The 15158-nt window shown below is 47.4% G+C and overlaps 1 protein-coding gene across 1 annotated transcript; it reads left to right on the top strand.

Moving 5' to 3' along the window:
• Positions 1-10619: 10619 nt before the first annotated feature.
• PHALS_05738 (kinesin-like protein) lies at positions 10620-14836 on the top strand (the record flags this gene model as incomplete). Its single annotated transcript, XM_024723031.1, has 6 exons — positions 10620-10865; positions 10927-11100; positions 11173-12963; positions 13037-14528; positions 14600-14663; positions 14725-14836. 6 exons carry the CDS (start codon positions 10620-10622, stop codon positions 14834-14836), a joined length of 3879 nt encoding a protein of 1292 aa, XP_024574048.1.
• Positions 14837-15158: the final 322 nt, after the last annotated feature.

The raw sequence follows: 15158 nt of genomic DNA, 5'->3' as shown, positions 1-15158 counted from the left end.
CACTTGATTGCTGCTTGACTCCGCGTCGTTAACAAAGTGTACCTAATTACCCACATATGTGATTCAACTTACTCCTGTCAGCAACTACAAATCCAGCCTTTGCAACCAGCTAATCATATTATGGGTATGGAGTTGATCTCGATGACGTGTAAACATATTTAGGTTAATGAAAAGGCTATATCTGCAACAGACTTTGTGGGTATGCTTTGATGTGGAGATATGTGATAACGTATGATGTCCCGTTAAGCGCTTCCTTTATATTTAGGCGTTGCATTAAAAATTCATTCGAAAATATCTTTTCTAATGCCGAAATCATTGAGCAATTGTTACACAAACCACGAGACTCTGGCTGTTGTACTCAACTAACATATATGACTCTAGAACAGTGGTTCAAAACATTGGCATCACTGAGTTATGTCGATACAAAATAAAGAGCTATTTCAATTTTGAATTTCATTTAGATTAGATTTGAAGTCATGGATTTTATTAAATGATTAAAAATTATGTTTTTGGACCTCAAATTAAACTATTCAAGTACCAAAACCATAATATAACTAAAATCTGTACTGGCTAGCTCATAAAAGTACTGAAATAAGATTGAATATATAATAATCTATTTTTTTGTAGAGAACATCACGCAACTTACCGCAAATGTGATAAAACAAAATGCGATAGTATTCTTTGTACTAAAACCGTACCGCCTCGGTGTGGTCACAATAACGAGTGTTCGCGAAGGACGAGCACTATGCTGGCAGAGCAAAGAATTGTCGTTAGAGCTTAACCGGTCAGGTGTTTAATGTTGCGAAGGCAGCGAACGCTTGCGTGCATCCTTCAAGGAGAAATTTTTGAAGGGCATTATCTAGGCAGCACGGGCGTGCACAAGCTCCTTGCCAATCTGAGTCATGTATCAAGGCAATATGTTCATCGAAAGGGCCTGAGCCAAAGAAAGCATTGGACCAATCAGGATGCGTGTACAGCGAGAAACCAGCGCATCACAAAATGATGTTATCTGACTATGCGCCAAGCACCACGATTCGGCTCAAATTCATTGATCAGTTGTTATGGAACTGCACCACATTTCGCAAAAAGATAGCTTCGACTTCTATAATCCGCGTAATATCATTTTACCACACGTTCTTGAGTTTGGCCTTTCGTCAAGGTATACTGACCAAAGTGTTCAGCCAAGTCAATATGTAGCTCCAGCTAAAGAGCTCGCGCATTTGAAAAATCGATTGAGCTGGAATCATGAAGAGCAAGCCACGCACTGACACGTGCAAGTGTTATGGTTGTGACAAGGACGTCGTAGGCAACCCCTTGATGCATTGCCCAATGTTGTCGAGCACACACCGCCCCACGTTCACAGCCCAAATAGAGATCATGCTCTGACCTAGGTTTGCTTGGGATTACTTTGCTGCTTAATCGTTTGAGGCGCAGTGATCGTGGGCTTGAGCGTCTGATGCAGCTGCTCCACGAACTGTAAAAGCGTAGAAGACTGACACCACCACGTATCGACCAGCTTGTTTTTATAACGCTCTGTCGTGTCACTCAAGTAGTGGCCTCGTGGGTCGGTCTTCACGTCTTCAGATCATTGAAGAAACATGCCGCATGGCTTTACTGTATCTAGCGCATAAACATTTTTTCCAGCCCAGAAAACGGAGCCCAGCCGCTGAAAAGCTCGATGCCATCAAACTTGCGGGTATTTACTCTTCGTTAGCACTCGTCCGGTACCAGGTACCCGCATTGCTCGCTGCGCTTCCGATGCCATCAGACGCGCGTAATCTTGCGCCGCCGCATACTTGTGGCTCTCGATATTGTAATAGTATATCGTCTTGGTTTGCTCCATGCTGTTGCAAACTTGGGCGACTGGCTCGTTCCTTGAATGCGACGATTGTTTGAAGGTATCGATACACCATAATGATCGTTGTCTAGCGCAGAGTCAATCACCTTGGGCTCAATCAGGCCCATCATCCGCTTGTTTTCACCACGTCAGCCGTGTGATTTTAATCTGCGCAATCCGCGCTTGGAGGATGACGACGGTAGCTAGTATTTGAGCGTTGGCGTACTCATGTCTTGGATTGTTGCTCCGCCTCGCACCACCGCTAGAGACGCCACGGCACTTTCGTGGTCGTCGTCGAGACATACGGAATTGGCAAGCTTGGCTCACCGTCAAAACCAGTCATCGGGCTCATGACGTCTTAATATGGGGTGTGCGCATTGAGAGGTAAAATGAACCCTGAACATATATTTTAGTTCTTAAATTGCAGCCCTCTGCGACATCCAAGACATTCTTGTCGCCTTTACTATGTCTACTATACATTGCATACTGATTGCCTTTGACCAATGTCTAGTCCGCAATTACCAACTGTCATCGTGTTTGTAATCCCATTACGTCATTAACACAAATTCAGTGATGCAATAGCGTACCAAATATTTCTACCTTAAACAAGGGAGCCTGGTTTACGTTCGTTTTTATGATGTGCACGCTCATCATACTGTTGTATCATGCGAAGCTTATAACGATCAAGTCTCTTGATTAGTAACTCATTACGGAGGAGGGTGATAGGACTCCGTAAAGAAAAGACTAGCCTTATGCTGTGCAGTACAATTTTTTTTACTAGAAAACATTTACTCAACAAATCAAGCTAGAGAATAGATTATCCATCTTTCTCTCAGGATGAAATTAAACTTAGAACTTAACTTTCTGATAAGCTTTTAGTTAGGTACCTAAGCCCAGCACAAGTTGTGGATGGTGGGTGTGGCAGAAGTCGCGTCGATGGTGAGAAAATTTCAAAAATACTTGTAAGTGTGAAGACCAGTGCGTTGTTGCCAACGTAGAAACGCTACTACTCACGATGGTCGAAAGTGCGTTACTTCATGTGACCGCGTGTGAAAAATCACGAGTTATCCGGTTAACCGAGGTCGTTTTTACGTTGTTGCTGGCATGATTTAACGTGTCAAATGGCAAGCTTCAGCAGAGAAGATACGGGTTCAAATACGAGGATGACAAACGAGCGCCCATCTTCCTCATAACTGTTGAAATCCTGTTCGACATGACAATGTGTCACATAACATACTCGTTTACAGGCCCACAAGATGCAAAAGTCGATGTTGGATTGGTTGGCTCGGTCTTGGCAGCAAAGCTGAAGAATCGTCGCAGGGGAGATAGTAGAGTTGCGTATGAGGGGTTATGCGCGCTTCTAACAATGGTCGCATGCGCCTTTATTGAGAGGGTGGCGCTTAGGCCTAGATCTGACATTCGGCTGACAGATTATCGGTAGGTGGTGTGGGTCACGTGTGCTTAAGCGATTCAGACGAAGAACGCGCACTTCAAGAAGTGTTCCGGGGTACAATCATATATTGAACGAGTTGAAGGCGTAATCTGTTCGGATATAAAGGAAACTATGAGACCGAAAGATTGAGTGGGTATCGATCCTCGTTAAATTTCTGGACGTACCAAGGCCCAAGCAGCGATCAAGCTGGAGCATCGCATGCGCTTTCTGAGAAGAACTTTAACTGCCAATTTCGTGTGCTCAGGACTGACGGTAGTGGCGTTTACAAGAGCGAGTAACTACTTAGCAAGCCTGCCGGCCTGGCAAGACAAGTGAGAAAGGCGCGAAGTCAAGCATCGAACGGCAAGATTGAGAAAATGCATCGAACGGCTGTAAACATGGCGCGCTCAATGATATTCGCGAGTAATAAGCCTTTTTTGTTTCGGGGTGATGCGGCCGAAAGCTCGATTTATACTATAAATTCCAGCTCTACAAACCTCAAGCATGTGTCGCCAATCAAAGTGCTGACAAATTAAGCCTTGATCTTCGCGACATCGATGTACATTCGGCTGAACATGTACATATGTCGACCCCCCAGACTCGCGCATCGTGCACAAGTAGGGGCGATCACCGACTTTTGGAATGCCTCCGCACCGGTGTGGTCAGAATGAAAATCATTCAGGTGCACCCGTCTTCTTTTGTAGAAGCATTTTTAAGTAAGTACGACTTGGATCAGCACCCACAGAACTCATCGGGCGGGACTGAGCTGATGGATCCCAGCTTTATATCTAAAATATCTTTAATTTTTTACTATGCTGAGGACGGAGGCATACCTCTAGCTGCCGAGCAGCGTTCGAAGACCTGACGGTGTTTGACTGTGGAGACACCCATCATCTCCGGACTGGTTGTTCCCTGTGCACGGCACGTCATGGTTCATCGAACCGACGGCCTGCTTTGTACCAGTCTTCGCGGAGGAACGACAACACTTAGTAAGCGCGGAAGCTTTACAGGGAGAAACTGAGTTCTGTTGAGCCATAAAGAGGTAGAGGTCAGCAGTGCCCAGCTCCGAAGAGCTACGTGCTCTAGAACACAGAACGTGTATGCAAACCGAGCTTGCTGGTCGTGGAAGCAACCGTGAAGATCTTTGAGAGGCCATGGAAGATTCTGATCGACTTCGAGGCGTCGGGCAATTACGCTCGGCGCTCCACGATGGAAGGAAGTCAGCTGTATTCTGGCCGCTGAAAGCGCATTTGAGTGACATCGTCACTACTATGTTAGCGATGGGGACATGTGTCACTGTGCCGATGGTCCTTGTGGTCCCGGTGTCAAGCTCCTTGATTTTGACAGCGTGGAACGCTGTCTAGTCTTAGACTTGGATGTAATGTATGACCTTATCCTTGGTATGGCATGCTTGGAACACCATGAGCAATGGATTGATTGGAGGTTGAAGACCTTGGGCGCTACGCGCACGTCTCCTGATGGAGCTTTGGTGGGTCATTAACCAACCCCCCTTTGCTAGGAGGCAAAAACGCTATTGGCGCCGGCACTTGATCGGACGGTAAATGTGCTGGTTATCGGAGTATCCGAGTTGTCGAACACCAAAGGTGTTCTGGACTGGAGTCCTGAGCATGGCTCGAGGGCTGAACGTGAAGTGGCATGAATCCACTGAGCACTGCTAAAGTATTGGAGCAGTCGATGCATGCTTGAGTGGCATGGTCGGCCAAGGGCCGAGGCATCGAGGGCGAGGCCCCAATGATGCACGTGGAGTGACACATAATCCAGTGAGCAGTCCTCAAGTTTCGAAGCACTCGTTGCAGGCAACGAGTGGCATGGTCGGATGACGTTCGAGGCATTTTGGGCAAGGCCCTTCAGATGCGCATGGAGTGGTACGTTATTACTGTACGAAGACTGCGGAGCTAGCAGCTCTTCATCGAATATCGTTTATATCAGGCTCCGGTGGAGCAAGAAGTGGGGCTAACACTGGACGACGCTGAGTGCGTGTCCCCTCTGGTCTTGTTGAGACTTACAGCCTCTAAAGAGGAGCGACGGCGACACCAAATGCAAGCTGCAAGACGCTGGGCGTCGTCCCTGACCCAGGATGTGTCTTCCATAGACGATAGTACACAGCTATACAGCCGTTGAAAGGTATGACGGGGGAGGAAGTAGGAGACGCCACTCTTGAGGCTATTCCTGCGGTATATGCTCTTCTTGAGCCGGACGAGATGACCCTCGAAGAGTTGGCAGTGCCTTGAAAGCAGGCGACTTAGCCGAAGTGCTCATTATACGACTGGAAAAGAAAATCAACTCGTCGTCGCTTCTGGATAAAGCTGTCCTGGAGGGCACTAAGAAGGTGCTTAGCAGAAGAAGTGAATCTTTGACTCTTAAGAATCCCTCGGATGCGTATTATCCTTTGGTGAGGAAATTCCAAGACGACATCCCAAAGATCCCGCCGTCAGTCCTACCTCAAGGCCGAGGTGTGCGTCATGAGATCGACCTGGTTCCGAGAAGGAAATACTGCGTAACACGACAATGGCCTTTACCCAAGGATCAATGTGACGTGATTAACGCCTTTTTCGTGTGAAGCCCGATGCAGAAATGATGCGTGAATGCAAGCTTCCCATTCGACACCCGCGTTTTGTTTTAGGAAGCCGAACGGCAAGTGGCGTATCGTTTTCGCTTACAGTAAGCTTAACGTTGCCAACATTCCGGCACAGATGCCGATTCCTAGGAAGGATGCTATCCAGAACAACTTGGTTGGCTATACACAGTACAATGCACTCGTATTGATCGATGGATATTACCAATTGCTCATGAGAGTAAGTGTACTTCGATCTGGATGCTCTAGGAGTGGCTGGTGATGCCCGAAGGGCTGGCAAATGCACCAGCAACATTTAACCTTCTTGTGACGCAGTTGTTCAGGCCCCACCGGCCGTATGCACGGACACACTTCGACGACATATTCGTCACAGTCGTGCGGAGCAAGGGGGCAGATGAAAAGGACCCGTCGTCCATGTAAGAGCGGTGCTCGAGTACGAGAAAGCTATTTGCTAATGCATACATGTGTATCTTCGGCGTGAAAGAAATCCCCTGTTTAGGGTGCTTCATCCGAAAGTGTGGCATTCGAGCACATCCCGCAAAGGTCAAGGCCATTGTGGACTAGCCGATTCCAAAGCATCAAAAGGACTTCAGCAAGTGGATTGGTGTTGCCAACTACTTGCATAAGCACAGCGAAAACTACGCAGTAATTGCACGGCCATTGTTCAATCTCCTTAAAAAGGATGCGGAATGGTGTTGGGGCACCGAGCATTGGGAAGTTTTTGACGAGGTCAAACACATGCACCAATACTGCGTTGTCAGACCTTGATCGATCTTTCAGTGTCTTCAGTGACGCTTTGGACTTTGACATCGGCTGTGCACTGCTGTAAGCAGACGCTGAGGGGCGAGATCGGGTGATTGCGGCTGAATCTTACCAACTTCGGGCTGCTGAGAATTATTATCCGGATCACGACAAGGAGTTACTTGCGATGAAGTATGTACCTGTCAATTTTAGGGCTCATCTGCACGTCTTCGAGCCGTTCGTGATCTACACAGATCCTGCGCACTTACGCTCTGCGACTCTTTCGTCGACTCTCGCTGAGGATGGCCAATTGGCTCTCATTCTTCGCACAAAAAAATCGTGGTGAAGTATAAGCCAGGAAAGCAGAATGCTTTGGCTGATGCGTTGTCACGATGGCCGGGCTACGAGCTTGCTCAAGTCCCAACGGTGACATCGTCAGTGACGTATTTGATCCGCGCCGCATACGCGGGTGATGGTATGTGTGTAGCGCTGCTACAGACCCTCGAGGGCAAGGAGCTTAGAAACTCGGACAAATAATTGTGCGCGCGTTTGCGCGCACGTTTGCTCCGATATTCGCTGAATGACGGACTGCTGTATTTTAGCATCGATCCAACGGATACGCCACGAATTGCGGTTCCTTATGATGAGAATTTGAATTAATGTATCCTCAATGAAGCCCACGATACCCCACTCACTGGTCATCTCGGTCGTGAGAAGACGTACTGCTTGGTGAGTTGCCACTACTGGTGGCCCAAGCTGTACAAATGGACGAGCACATGTATGAGAGGTGTAACCCTTTCTGAATTCGGCAGCACCGCTAGTCAGTTAATCGGTACCCTCCGGGTGCTGGCAGTCCATGTGTCTGGACTTTGGGTTTGCCTGCCGAAGGACTCGGCAGGCAACACGAGTGTAGTGGTCTCTGTGGACCGTTAAAGTACGATGGCTCATCTTGCGGCGGTACCACCATCGACGGTGTCGGTATTACGACGCTGTTTGTGTGCCGTGTCTTTCCACAACATGAGCTACCGGAGACAATTGTCGCTGATAGGGATCCACGATTCACTGGGAAGTTTTGGTCGACAATCTTCAGTAAACTGGGCGCTAAGTCGGTTATGTCAACAGCGGAACATCCGCAGACGGATGGCCAAACTGAACACGTGAACCGCGTCGTTGAAGACGTCCTTCTCAGTGTCAGCGCTGAGACGCCGAGGCGCTGGAGCGCTATGCTGCCACTTGTAGAGCTCACTCTGAACAATGCAGTAGATTCGCCTACCGGCTACAAACCGTTCGACGCAAACGGGCTCATTCATTCTTGCGTACCGCTGTCGCCGCCAAGCCATGGCTCAAGGTTTGGTGGGGAAAGGACAGCCAAACGGCTAGCTGATGTCAGCCCCCTCACTCTTCATACATATGTTGATGGCTTCCTGTCTGCCAGACTGAGTGTCTTACGACACGTTAGCGATGCGATGGCTGAAAACCACGACATGTAGAAAAAATATAGCAGAGGAAATGTTGTGAATTTTATATGGAATGCGATAGCCCTTCCTACCTATGCCATTTCTGCTGTCTTCAAGACCAAGCTCTCTCCACGGTAAATTAGACCTTTTCAGGTTGTGGCTAAGTATTGCCTTGCGTATACGCTCAACCTTTCGAAAGTACCCGGTGTTTTATGTGGGCTTGCCAAATTCGTGCCGGGATCCGGCGCAAGTGAACGCGGAGGCGTTGCCGCCGGGGTGGCGCTTACAGGCGCTCGGCTATCCAGAAACTGGACCAGCAACTGGTTTCAAGGACGGGGTACAACGAATTTCATCTTCAATTGTGCCAGGCGCTCCACCGTTGCACGAAGTGACGCATTCGTCTGCTCGACGGCTAGCAGCCGCTCCAACAGAACGTGGTAATTTTTAACATGAGGCAGTCGGTGCACAAGATGCTTCAAGGTCTTCCGCACAGTGGATCGACGTCGTCTACAGGGTCAAACCCAGTTATATGTAAAGTGACGGGGATGTCCCGACTTCGAGAGCTTGTGATACTTTAATGTGCTACTTTGGCTCGACTGCCCAGAAGTTCTGAACGTTTTGATCAGAGGGTTCATGACGTTCCGCGTCGTCGTACGCTCTGGGCTTCTCGGCAATAGCAAGGGAAGCCAAAGGACCATGGGCTTATCTCAAGCTATGGCACCAAGCTGTTGCGGTCGCAAAGTCACCCGTGTGAGAGACCATAGAGCTCACGGGGGCGTGAGATATCAACCCATACATCGCAGGGTGACAATCCGACGAAAGTCGGCGACACATCTTGAGTTTGGCAAAATCAAACCAAAGATAGCGCTCCGCACGCGCGTCCACCTCCTTATAGCTCAACTGTAAGTTGTACCGCGAGGAAAGTTTCCAATACCGCTGCACCCATCGCTCAAAGAGCTCTTCGTCATCTGCAGCGGTTTTGCCAAGGACGAGCACCACAGGAATCGTCCGTATCGCAGATATAGGAGCGCCTACTCTTTGGGCAGAAAGTCGAGTGCGGTACCTATCTGTTGAAATTTCTTGAGGGGCCAAAAAGCGAGCTCGGACAGCATTCGTTCGTCAAGCTCAGCTTGTGTAGTGGCTGGGGGTCCGACCACGTAGACGCCATTGATCGAGTGATCGCGTCCTTCGTTTTTGTAGCGGAATCCGTCGAGCGGAAGCCGTACTCCATTCGAGGGTCAAGGACCGATCGTGGATGCGCGTGCATGAGATCCGCCCTACGAACAGTATCCACTTGCTGCTTCAGTGCCTCATCAAGGTTATTGGTAATGCTACCCCCCCGGAAGTCGAGAGTTCAGGGAACGGACACGGCGTCCGCAAGATTAAAGCAAGGATCAATGTATTTAATTGCCCGTGGCGGCGCGGTGCTCGGGTACTCGGTTGCGAGATCTTGGGCTGCGCTTCCCTGGAAGCCTCGGACGTACTGACCGGAGCTGCAGCGCTTGCAGGAGACGAAGAAGGACTCTGCCCGCGGGCGTCCTCGAAACCAACGAGGCTAGGTGTCCTCCGTGTCTTCGACACAGGGATCACTGAGCAAAAATTCGTGACGAAGGTCCTGGTGTCGTAGACACGCGAGCCTCGTTCGAGGCAACAGATAAATGTGTTCATAATCTTGACGGGGGAGAGTGTAACTGGGTTTAACGTACCTTGGTATGAAGGGTGTGCGTCACACAGGATGGTGCGATCAGGCTACACTTAGACAACAAGTCAGTACGTGGCTGGAACAGCCAGTAGTTAAACATTTAATTAGGTTTTACTGTAGAGATAAGAAAACCTATAGATTTAGATATAGGCGGCTTTGCCGCAATTAAAACCGAAAATACAGATTACATTTTAAACGGGAGAGTTAATTAGCCTTGAGTTTAGGTGGTAAGTACTCTTCGAGTAAGTGGATCGCGATTCGCTACACTCGTACTGGTTTTAAGTATAGAACGACGGTAACCAACCTTAACCAACCTTCTCTAGGCGAAAGAGCTCCGGCAGCCCCGCTTCAGAAACATACAGTCTCTATTGCATCACTGAATGGTTGTATATTGCCTAATGAAATGACGGACATGATGATGGCTGGATTCACCACTGATTATTGGTCGAAGTCAATCAGTAAGCAAATTATAGTGAACCTAGAATAAGAGAAAGAACCCGGTTGCGATCTATACGTATGAACAGTATTCAGTCTACCACGCCTTATGTTAATTCTAACATTGTTAGTATTTTGAATGCTTTCCGGTGCGGATCGAGCATTGCACGTATAGCACGCGTGTCCACCGACATTGCATCATAACTTACCAATCTTAGCCCATACGATCTGATACTTACAGAAATTCACCCAATATTTATAATTTGAAAGACATTCAAAATAAAAAGCGTTTTTCCTTCAACGCCAATCTACTGTAACGACAAAATGACCAGTCTTTCCCAACCGCTTGTTTCTCCAATCTTGTTGCTCCATGAGACCTTTCTCACATAACAGCACCTCTTATAAATTGAGAATCATTCATGACTGCCGATCGAAGTCGTCCGGAACGTATTGAAGAGCAGGACTCGGTTCAAGTCTGTGTGCGCATACGACCGCTTACGTCAAAAGAAAAGCAAGAGCAACTCAAGAGTTGTATTCGATTCGCGTCATCTTTTCACGGCTTATCATCTACTTCTGATTCCTTTCATGGTCCTCAACAGCTAATTGTTGGAAAGGATCGCGCTTTTACTTTTGACAATGTGCTTGGTGTTACAAGCTCTCAAGCGGTATGTCTTCACATTGAATAAAGGGTTCAAAAAGATGATTTGGTTGAGTTTACTTTGATAGGACACTTATCATAAATGTGTGGCGCCGTTGGTCCAAGGATTTTTAGCTGGCTATAATGCCACTGTATTGGCTTATGGCCAAACAGGAACGGGAAAAACGTATACAATGGCTGGAGCTGGTTTAGATGCTAGGGGCCGGGAAAAGACAGGAACCTTGCAGGGCATTATTCCAAGGGTACGTTCGTAAGAGCGTACAAGCTCTTTTTTGGATCAATAACTAAGCTGGTATGAATTATCGTTAAAATAGGTGATCACGGCGGTCTTTGAGAAGTTACAATTGGAAGAAGAAAGTAGCGATAATCAACATCGATGTGACCACACTTTGCGAGTAGAATATGTTGAAATTTACAACGAAGAGCTTCGAGATCTGCTTCATCCCGAGACTTTGTCTAAGCAATTAGCAATTCGTGAAGACGGTGAAGGAAATATCGTGGTTGCTGGTGTCAAATCGGAACCCGCTGATTCAAAAGAGGCTGTTTTTCGACATTTTATTGTCGGAGGCACATCGCGTGTGACTGGCAGCACGCTGATGAACGAGCTTTCAAGTCGGTCACACGCCATTTTCACGCTATTGCTCGAGCAGCGTGATGCTAAATCAGGATTGAGACGTTTCTCAAAATTTCACCTTGTTGATTTGGCGGGCTCTGAGCGCGCAAAACGTACAGGTGCTGTAGCTAATCGCTTTAAAGAATCCGTGAGCATCAATCAGGGGCTTTTAGCACTGGGAAATGTGATCAGTGCGCTTGGAGACGATAAACGCCGAGTTGGAACTGCTGGTGGCTCTATTCACGTACCGTATCGAGACTCTAAGCTGACGCGTTTGTTGCAAGACAGTTTAGGAGGAAATTCTCGCACGCTTATGATTGCTTGTGTCAGTCCAGCTAGTGTGAGCTTTGAAGAGACTTTAAACACACTGAAGTATGCGAATCGAGCGAAAAATATAAAAAACAAACCAATTGTCAATGACCGTGTTGCTAGTGAGGAAGAGCGTTTGCTCAATGACAAGGCTATGACACGCATGAAAGAGGAGATTGCAAACCTTCAAACACAACTTCAGTTGCAGAAGACAATGACGCCGTCGTCAGATTTGTTATCACAAACACATCTGTCGAATTTGGACCACGAGAGAAGCACAGAAAGTGAGCATGAGCTGGCAAAGGTAAGTTGTCAGCTTGGACATGCCATCAAGTGTGTGACGTTGTATGAAGATGCCGTGGAAAGTATGCGTTCATACTCAAGGGAAGCGGCTACACTACTGGTGGTGATGGAGCGCGAGATCAAGTCGTTAGGACGTCCAGTTCAGCAACGGCTAAATGAGATCGTGAAGCTATTAAACACATCAATCCAGACAGCAAACTGCAGCGTTCTCGGCGCTAGAAAACTGCTGCCCTCACCATCGCAGCGACTTGCGCACGAACATGATTCAACCACAACTTCTCAACAGGAGCCCGAATCGATCGTAGTCCAGCAACTCCGTCATGAACTCAGGGAAGCCAAAACCAATCTGACACGTGACGAAGAGATTTTCGAGAAAAAGAATGCTGATATCAAAAAACAGCAAGCACTTTTATTAGAAGCCAAATGTAAGAATGAGAAACTCATTCGGCGTGTGCAGGAGCTTGAGCGAGGCGGTCAGATGTGGTCCAACAGTGAAGGTATCGGTTCGGGTCACAGCAATGAACAGGAAAGCTCAAGCCGTACAAACACTCCGTCCCCTGGTGGCCGAAGCTCTCGCTCGTCCTTAACAAGTCGCAGTTCGCGTGGGCTTTTTTCTCGCTGTGCAAGCAGCACTGCATACAGCAGAGATGACGACAAGGTGGTTATGGACACTGACAATGAACCAATCGAAGAATCTCGCTATCCATCTGTATCTGCACCACGGAAATCGAGAAACGGAGATGCTACGGGAAGTTCGCGTGGTAGTATTAGAGGTAGCCACTTGTCAGACCATCGACTTAAAACAAGCGACGCGATTAAAAAGCTCGAGAGCACTATCACAGCACTTCAACAGAAATTGGAAGAGCTGCAAAAGAAGAATGTACGGTGAGAAGGAAATTGTTCTGTACAGAGCAAATCAAATATTTACATGCTGTATATGTGTTGATGACCAGGAGGAGCTGCTGGACGCCCGCGAAGAATCGACCAGGCGCTGGGCTTTGGAACGGCAGACCTACGAACGTCAACTTAGCGAGGCTGAACACTCGGTCGAGACGCTAAAGCGTGAGAACCAAACATTTGAACACTCTGTGGTTGACGATGCTTGTAGAGAAGCTAAGGACTCAAAGTCGAGGTACTCTAGCTCGTCAGTGCCATGTCGTAGTCCGACAAAAGCTCGTGAAGAAACAGACGCAGCAGAAGTGAAGAGGTCGGAGCGGCCTCTGACTGCCAGGAAATCTTTCGTTAAGGAGTCAATTAACAAGGAGACTCTATTCGCTGCCTTTGAAAGCAGTGTCAATCAGCTAATTGAGTATCATACGACTCGACGTGAAGTGGTTCATTTACTAAAGGAAAAGAAAGTGGCTGAACAGAGCAGAAGTGAAGCGACACGACGTGTAAATGCGCTTGAGTTACAAAAACTGCGTCAGAGCGTAAGTGTACGCGAAAGTATTTCGGATCTGTCTGAGTCACTTCGTGCGCTTGATGAACGAATGCTGGTGGAAAGTAAGTCGCTCGGAGAGCTGGAGCGACTAAAAAAATTACGAGCTCGTGCAGAGCAAAAACTAGACAAACTTCGTCAGCGAGAAGAACAGGCCGATTTCTTGGATACAGAAGCTCAGCAAGAACTTCAGGATCTTGAAGAGTTGATTGTAGACTTGGACTCGCACATTGCGTTCCAAGATGCAGAGTTGGCAGCTGCACGAAACGATTTAATGGCAATGAAGCAACGCTCGGACGCTGCAAATACAAAGTCTCCCCTTAAGAGTCTTGCACACCAGCTTGTGAAGCAACTCAAGCTTGACAAAGATGACGATACAGATGCTGTAGCTTCCGTAATGACTAAATGTCTGGACGAACTCGCTCGACTGAGGATGCGAGTGAGTGATATGGATAGTGAAGTTCATGAATTGCAAGGATTGCTCAATGAGCGTGAGGCAGTGATAAATCAGCTGGAAAGTGGTTTGGCGGTAGCTCGTACCGAATTTGATCGACGACTAGCCACACAACAACAAGAGAGTGCAGAAGCCCTGGAGCAGATGAAAAGGATGCAACCACAAGTTCTTGTGCCGACCAACGAAGCGAACGGAGAAAGTGACAGTGAGTGGCAGAAGCTCATCGTGCGTTGTCAAAAGAAGGATGAATACATTGCCGACCTGGAGAAGCACGTGGTGTTTTACAAAGCGAAGGCTAAACAGATGCAAGCGCAACTACAACAACTGATTCGGTACTCAACGGAGCAGCAACAATGTTCTGAAGATGAAAACTATGATAGTGAGAGAGAACGGCAGTTGCAACGTCGCATCCAGCAACTTGAGGATGCAAACGATGAGCTAATGAAGGATCTAGCGACTGCCAAGGTTTATTTGCGAGCCTCTCAAAGTCGGGCTAGCACTAGCAAAGAATGTTTACAAGCCAAAGTGGTTCGTGTCTCTCGAAGTAATCTACGTGAGTTACCAGAGCCACCAGCTCCGCCTAAAGAGTAGAAATGTCTTTGAGACGAGAAAATGTAAAGTAAGGAGCTGCTAAAAGCTTGATTTCAATATCGGAGCTTAAAGATGGCGGTACTCCAAATGCTCGCAAGTATGAGTCTTCTCTTATGATCATAATCACCACCTCCTTGCCAATACAATGTTACAAATAGAGTCAAAGACAAGTTGCAAGCTCTAGGACGAAAAAAATTACAATCCTCTGCTGCACTGAGCATTTCTCTCGAATCCGTTCTACTCAGCTTGAATGCACTGGCCTTTAGATAGGTAAAATGGTAAGTTGGAAAATCTCGAGGAAGGTTTCCATGAACAAAGTCGTTATGGCTACTTATTCCTGTTGTAACGTAAATTGGAGCATATTGTATAAGTAAAGGCAAATTTGTATGAACAATGCATCCAAATGTGAGCTATGATTTGAAAAAATTTCGTTGGAAGGGCATGACGAAGATTTACCTCGGGGTAGCTATACTGACAAATAAAACTTCTTAAGTTTACGTTCTGATTAGTATGAAAGTGTGGTGAAATGCGATTCGTCTCGCACAATGAGAGTCAGTAAAATGAGGTGCTGAAAAGTATTGCTCTTTTTTTG

This window comes from Plasmopara halstedii (assembly GCF_900000015.1).
Source record: "Plasmopara halstedii genome assembly, contig: Scaffold_291, whole genome shotgun sequence".
Lineage (NCBI taxonomy): Eukaryota > Oomycota > Peronosporomycetes > Peronosporales > Peronosporaceae > Plasmopara > Plasmopara halstedii.
This window is presented reverse-complemented; position numbering and strand designations above follow the sequence as displayed.